The 7,629-nt window shown below is 30.6% G+C and overlaps 1 protein-coding gene across 1 annotated transcript; it reads left to right on the forward strand.

The window, feature by feature from the left end:
* Positions 1-2,240: 2,240 nt before the first annotated feature.
* LOC133816660 (endo-1,3;1,4-beta-D-glucanase-like) lies at positions 2,241-4,690 on the forward strand. Its single transcript, XM_062249032.1, has 7 exons — positions 2,241-2,597; positions 2,857-2,878; positions 3,401-3,512; positions 3,699-3,789; positions 3,903-3,992; positions 4,066-4,166; positions 4,310-4,690. The coding sequence occupies exons 1-7, from the start codon at positions 2,444-2,446 to the stop codon at positions 4,448-4,450; spliced, it is 711 nt and encodes a 236-aa protein (XP_062105016.1). The 5' UTR covers positions 2,241-2,443; the 3' UTR covers positions 4,451-4,690.
* The last annotated feature ends 2,939 nt before the right edge of the window (positions 4,691-7,629 follow it).

The raw sequence follows: 7,629 nt of genomic DNA on the forward strand, positions 1-7,629 counted from the left end.
GGACAAATTTCACTGCCTTTAACGTGTCTAGCTCAGTAGTCCACGGCTTAACAATCACTGGTTTCCTATCGAAGTGTAGCACCCCTGCTTCCAACACCAAATCTCTAGTTGCTTCCTCTCTGAATTTCACTAGAGTATACCCAGCATTCAATCGAGCAATTCTATCTATGCCAAGCTTACCCCAAATCCTCTTAATGAATCCTTCAAAAACAGCAAAAGGAGGATTGGCTCCTAGAACCATACATACCATAGCTGAGTTCCAGAATGAGGCTTCAACTTGGATCTCCTCCAAATCTACTTGTGCTATCATGAGTCCCTCTCGCACCATAGGTTCCTCATAGTTCAGCTTAGCCCTTCCCTAGTTCGGCAATAATGAACGAAAATGAGTCCATTTGTCTTTCGCCTGGGTCTGAAAATCCTTATCATCCATCGCCATATCATTCCAGTTAACACCATCTCGAATCTCTCCAATTGAACCCTCATCCGTTCCCTCTAGCTCACGATCCCCACCATCTGGGAACTCAACCATCGAATCTTTGAACTCTTCATCAATTTCCTTCGGTGGAGCAACATCAATGCCATCCATTCTTTCTTCGTTAGCTTCGTGAATCACTGGAGACTCAATAACCCTAGATCTAGCAGGCTTTTGGTTGGTTTTCTTGCACCTCGCCATGGAGAGAACCAGAGAACCCCTTCACGCCCGAAATTAAAGGAAATTTTAATATTTGTTTGAATAATTTTGTCAAGCACCATAAGTAGCTTCTTTTTAGTAATGAAATACGATGAAAAACAAAAACAGAGGAAGAGTTATTTACTTGACATTTGTAATTGAACGCAAAATAAATGTAAATCAGTTGCATAAAATATAAAAACGAATATAATTAGATAAAAAAATAACTTTTGTTTCCTTCAAAAACTTTGATACTATATTTACATTATTTGTACTTTCAATCAACTTATTTGTCTCGAAATTTCAACTTTTTGCATGTTATAATTACTTTACTTGTCAATTCTTATACACTATGATGTTGTTTGGTAACACTTAAAAAAATAGTTTTTTATTTAATTAATTAAAATTTTGAAAATTAAACATAAAATGTGTTTGGTAATTTTATTTTTATTTTTTAAAATTTTAATTAAAATTTATTAAATTTTGAAAATAGAATTTTTTTACTTTCAAATTTTTTTTTAAATAATTTTCAAATTTTTTTTTCTTTTTTCTTCTCTTCCTCAAATCAACATCTTATATTATTAAACAAAAAATAAAAATAAAAGTTATCAAACGCATTTATTATTTTTTGTTTTTAAAAACAAAAAACAAAAATAGTTACTAAACATATTTTTATTTTTTAAAAATAAAAAAACAAAAATAAAATAATATTTATATTTTTGTGTTTAAAAAATTCAAAAATAAAATTTTTACCAAACGGACCTATGTTTTTACTTATCATAACTATGATATTACAATATATAAATATGATATTCATACCATATTACCACATCATGCCTATATTACATTTCTAAACTTTTGAATTGATTAAATTGCTTGTAGAACTATGAAATAGAAAAAGACTCTTGTGTTTTTATTAACAATATAATTTATTATGCAAATTATAAATTATATACAACAACGTTCTTATTGTCAGTAACTTTCTACAATTTAAAAGAAATATTTCATCTAGAATTTAACGTAAAACTTGGTTATTGGTATCCTTATAAGATCTTTCCAAAATTAGTCGAAATAAGATACATATATTTCATTTTAGTTAAATTATATTTTTATTATAAATAATTTTTAAAAGAAAATAAATTGTCGTTACCAATAAAAAAAATATATCCAAACCATTCCAACATAAAGTAATTAAAATTTACATATATTTTGTTTATGATATTAACTATATATATATTTTTTACATTTTTTAAATTAATTTTATAATGGCAGCACATGTCTTACATGTGCTTCCACAACTAGTTCTATGAAATTTCCCTAAACAAATTTGGTTATAATAATTTTTGTACGTATAAAAAACAAAGAAGCTGTTACAGGTAAGACAAAAGTGATCATATACAATAATGAATAATTTTACTCCATCATAAAATGAATAAACAGTAAGTTTTCAAATAAATTAGTCGATAATTAGACAATTAGCCTTTCTAAAAAGTCAAAAACGTGATTTAGAATAAAAGGAATAACTTTGAAAACAAGACCAACGGCAACTAAGGAGAAGATGCAAAGCGCACGTCAGCTCTTACGTTAACTGCCCTACTTTGGTCAGCTTCGAGGATCATCAAACTGGAATTTTTTTTTGGGTGAGACGTGAAAATGGATTTTTTTTTTTTTGGTGAGACTTCAAAATGGAATTTGCAAGCTCCAACCTTTTAACTTCACTTCCAAGTTCAGCTTAGTGGCAGTGGCAGTGAGTGAGTGAGTGAGTGATTGGAGATGTCAAGCTCTGAGTGCTTTGAGAATCCACCCACCTTGTTGATCTCAACAAGTAATGGAGTTGGAACTGTTCAAGATGTGGGTGGCCTTAAATCCTATGTCACTGGCTCACCTCATTCCAAACGTGCTATCCTTTTTGCCTCCGATGCTCTTGGTAATCTCTTTCATTTTTGCTCATCTTACTTAATTAATCTCTTTTGTTTGCGCAACAAATCAAAGTTTAGACAAGGTTTTCAAAAGGGTATTAATCGTTTTTGGGAAACAAACCATATTCGTATTGATCTGGGTTTGATTTTGTGTAATGTGATATGGTGAAATGGGTATTAAATAGACGATTTTGGTAAAAATAGATATGGCCATTGTGGGTTTTCACTGAGATTTTCAGTAACATGAGTTTTACTATATTATTGCAGGGTATGAGACTCCAAAATTAAGGTGCTTTCTCTCTCTCTCTCTCTCTCTCAAACCAAGTCTCCATAAGATGGTTTTGATCTTGATTCGTTGTATGTGCTGAGAATGAGTGAATAAGTGAAGAAGAAATATCATATAAGTTTGCCATCAGAAAGAACACAGGTTCATTCTTAGTTGTTTCTACCCCGTTTTAGTAATTGGACAATGGTACCTTGCCATTCAAATAGACTATTAAGTTCATAATATTATATTCCCAAGCCATACCAGTACAATCTTCTTTTATAAGTTTAGATGAAAGCAAAAGAAAATGTACTCACATTCATAGAAAATAATACATTGCAACGAGCTTCTAAAACTCGATCAAATTATTCAAAAGGTGGATTCTTCTTTTAAAGTTCTCATGTTCCTTTTATTTAATCAGCATATAGAAAGTAGCAAATTATGTATGTTTTTCTTCTAAATGTCAACGCAAATGTATTCAAAAGCTTTCTTTCATAACCATTGTTTGTTGCTGTTGATGAACATTTACTTGTGATTTTTGCAAAGGAAACTTGCAGCAGCTGACCAATATTTGGTGGTGGTTCCTGACTTTTTCTATGGCGATCCTAGCTATCCTAATAACCCTGACCGCGATGAATGGCTAAAAGCTCATAACACGGTGCTTACTTTCTTTACTTTCCAAACACCATAAACAGTCTTATTTGGAAGTCACATATCTAATTAATGACACTACCTGAGAACTCAGGGACAAAGTATGGTACCATTATTGGTTCTGCTAGTTTTCAATATAGTTCTCATTATCTAAGCTCAATTTTTCGAGTAATTTTTTTTTTCATTCTTCTAGGATAAAGGGCATGAAGATGCCAAACAAGTGGTTGCTGCTCTAAAGAGCAAAGGTCTTTCTGCCATAGGAGCTTCTGGCTTTTGCTGGGGTGGTAAGCAATCTCTGTTACTTTTTTTTCTCTATGTTAAGGACTCTTGAAAAGGAAAACTTATAGTAGGCATTGCTGATGAATTCCTCATTTTGATTCTGTCTCGTTATGCTTAGGAAATGTTGTAATCAAATTAGCCGGTTCTACAGACATTCAAGCTGCTGTTGTATTGCACCCTGGTCGTGTTACAGATGAAGACATCAATGGTAATTTTTGCTGTTTTTCATTCTTGTGCTAAGCATTTGTTACTAACAAAAAACAAATGATTTCTTGTTGCAGAAGTAAAAGTTCCCATTGCCATATTGGGAGCTGAGATGGACAAGATTGCTCCTCAAGAGCATATAAAACATTTGGGAGAGATTTTATCAGCTAAATCTGAGGTAAGAATCTTGTTTAGCAGAAAGGAAAAGAGAAGAGCCTTTTTATGATATTTAAATTTTAAACAATATGATGACCTTTTTTTTCCATGGATTCTTTGTTTAAGAAATCCTCATGCTTACTTACATCAGTTAAAACTGTTCAGATTGATAGCCTTGTGAAGATATTTCCTGGGGTGGCTCATGGGTGGACAGTGAGGTACAATGATGAAGATCCTTTCGCTGTCAAGAGTGCTGAAGAATCTCATTTGGACTTAATTAACTGGTTCACCAAATATGTCAAATGAAACAGTACTGTCTCATAGCTCATATCAGAATGCATAAGAAATAAAAACTAAAAATAAAAAAAGAACCTATAATTAGAAGTACTGAAAATGGTCATGAGGGTTTTTGTTTTATCTGTAAAAAAAGCTTGGCTAGCAAGCCATGCATGTAAAATTACAAGTATTAATACGAGTACAATTATAACAGCAATATTTGTGCTCAACATCAAAACTAGTACATTATTAGAGTTAATTACAAGTGAATTCAGTGTCTTTTAGCATTATTACTACTTTTGTTCCTTCAAGCTCAAGTTCATATAATCATTTTGATTTGAACTTGCTTTATCTTTATTTTTCTGTTTTCTCTTATAACCATCAATTAGAGCTAAGGTCTGAGTTTTATGACTTATGCTTGTAGTCAAGATGGATTACAATTCTCTAGGCCATATTTTAATTTTATATTGAATGTATTTTGTGAAGGATCTTATTTATATATAAGTACATGTACATGCTTCTTATAAATGTTTATTCAAAACAATATATATAGTAGAAAACATAAGATCATACAAGCATATGAATATTATAGAGACACCTAAATACAATAATAAAATCATTGGAGTACTTACGAAATGCGTAGCGGAACAATGACTCCTTCTGTTGAATTCCCTAACTTTTTGTCCTGGTAGAATGTTAGGTACTACAAGGAATTCAAACCGCGTTCAAACAATATTACAATCTTCCATGTCTTTCTCTAAAATAATCTAGTTTTTCTGTGTGCAAGTCTCAATACAATAGAAGATAATTCCTAAAGAGAAAACTAAGAGAGAGTGGGCAGCTAGGTATAGAATATTACGAGTGAATTTTTACCTTGTCAAATTCATCTGATCTAATGCATTCTATAACACTAGTATATATAGGCAATTAGCTAGAACATAAAATAGGTTTAGTTTCCCATTTTATTTTAATTATTTAATAATTATAATTAATTAAATACTTGTCAAAATTAACCAATTATAATTTTGACATTTATTTAATTCATTTTATTAATATTAATACCAATTTATCAATATTAACATAATTGTCTCAATTGACTATAATACTCTCTTTTTGAGACTTTGCAATAAAAATCTCAAAGTTTCTTCTATTTCTTTTCTCACAAAATATGAATAAATAATTTAACATTATTTATTTCCATTGAACTAGTCAATATGATATTTTTATAATTAATAATTAAATTAATTGTTCAAGACTGCTAGGTTGATTTTGATAAGAGATGACATGAGGACCATGGATCCATGAACTCAAGCTCCAATAAGTTATCGTGAGTTTATTTATAACAAATAATCACACTACCTTATTAATTCATTGTGACCCACTATAGACTTAGAATTGCACTCTTGATTTCATAGAACGTTTTACACCAAATATAAATACATTATCCATTGTTATAACCATAACCGTCATTCAATCATCTATAGATGATCTACTAAAGAGACAGATGCAAATTACCGTTTTACGCCTCATTGGTATTTTATCATTAACTCCTACTAAGTTCCTTGTAAATGATATTTCCGTAAACTTAATTACAGAAATGAGTAATCTATCATTTAACACTTGAACCAGGCTATAAGGAAATCAGCGTTTCACTTCTTAAATAGAAGTTATAGATTTCATGTCTATGATAAATACTCCCACTCAATTATACTACCAAATCTCCAATATGTAAGTGTGAGCTAGTCCGTAAGGTAAGCTGGTAACGAGCAAATCAAAAGACTTAAATAATACAATTAGCAGAATATTAATCACTCAGAATTAAGATTGAATTGACATATGGTCAACGTTATGATATGATTTGATTAGATAATAACGAATCTTACTTATCTTATCTACTTAGTCAATGCCTTGGATAAGACATCACACCCTGAATGTGTAAGTAGAACATATCGTAGATTACCAGATCAATGAAAATATAATGCACTGACTTAATATTAGAACTTGTTCTTTTGAACATAGAATTACAATTATAATCCACTGTGACCTAGTCACTATAATTCTAATTATTTATATGTTCGGGATTTTAGAAATGTTTGTATTATTCAAATAATCATGTAATAAAACAAGCAATCAATACAATTGTCAAACTAAATAATTTTTACTTTTTTTATTGACAATATAAAACTGTGTTACATGTTTGACATGGTTTTATAAGGGCATAAAACCCAACAAACTCCCACTTGGCCTTTTAAAACAAATGAGACATGTTTATCAAAACCATTCATTTTACATGCTTCACAATTATGCTCTCTGCTTATATCTTTGTAAAGGGACACTACAAGAAATGGGGGCTTTTGCCGGCGCGTTTCGGAATTGCGCCGACTTACCGGCACGTTTCACGGATTACGCCGGCAAAAAACTTTACTATCACCAGCGGTAATTTGCGCTGGCAATAGTGGTTTTTCCCGGCGCAATTACAAAATGCACCGGCAAAAGTTTGCACACTTTTTACGACCTACTTTTTGTCGGCGCACTAGGCATTATTGCGCCAACAAAAGTGATTTTTATACGAACCTTCATTTGATGGTGGTATTTTTGTCAACGCATTACGATGTTGCTCCAGCAAAAGTCTTCTAAACACGCCGGTAAAAGTCATAAACGCGCCGGTAAAAGATAAAATTGCGCTGGTAAAAGTATTAAAGAATTTAAATACACAATTCTTTTTAATTTTATAAGTGATTATAGTTTTATATAATATCATTCATTAATTGATAATTATTTAACATCTAATCAAGGGTATAAAGTTGTTAGATTGATCTAAGATCAATAATAATACTAATTAACTTTATAAATATGAACTAAGATTGTTGTGATCATTGTCGATTATGCTTATCTAACTATACGATTATCATTTATTTTTAAAAATTGCTATCATAGGTCTAATAAACTGTTGTATTACACATAAGTTTATGAATATATACAATTTTAGTCTTACTCAACATTATTAGTGTTACTGATCATATGATCGAGTATTGTTCTTTTGTTAATATATATGTACGTTTCATTATTGATAATTTCTTGAAACGTTAAATAATTATTCATTTTTTGAGGGACAAATAAATAGTCAATCATACCACTAATCTTTTGTTATCATTAACAAGAATTAATAGTAATTTTATTGTATGTGTAAATAGATAAACTCTTGTGAT

This window comes from Humulus lupulus, chromosome 2, assembly GCF_963169125.1.
Source record: "Humulus lupulus chromosome 2, drHumLupu1.1, whole genome shotgun sequence".
In the NCBI taxonomy this organism is placed as follows: domain Eukaryota; kingdom Viridiplantae; phylum Streptophyta; class Magnoliopsida; order Rosales; family Cannabaceae; genus Humulus; species Humulus lupulus.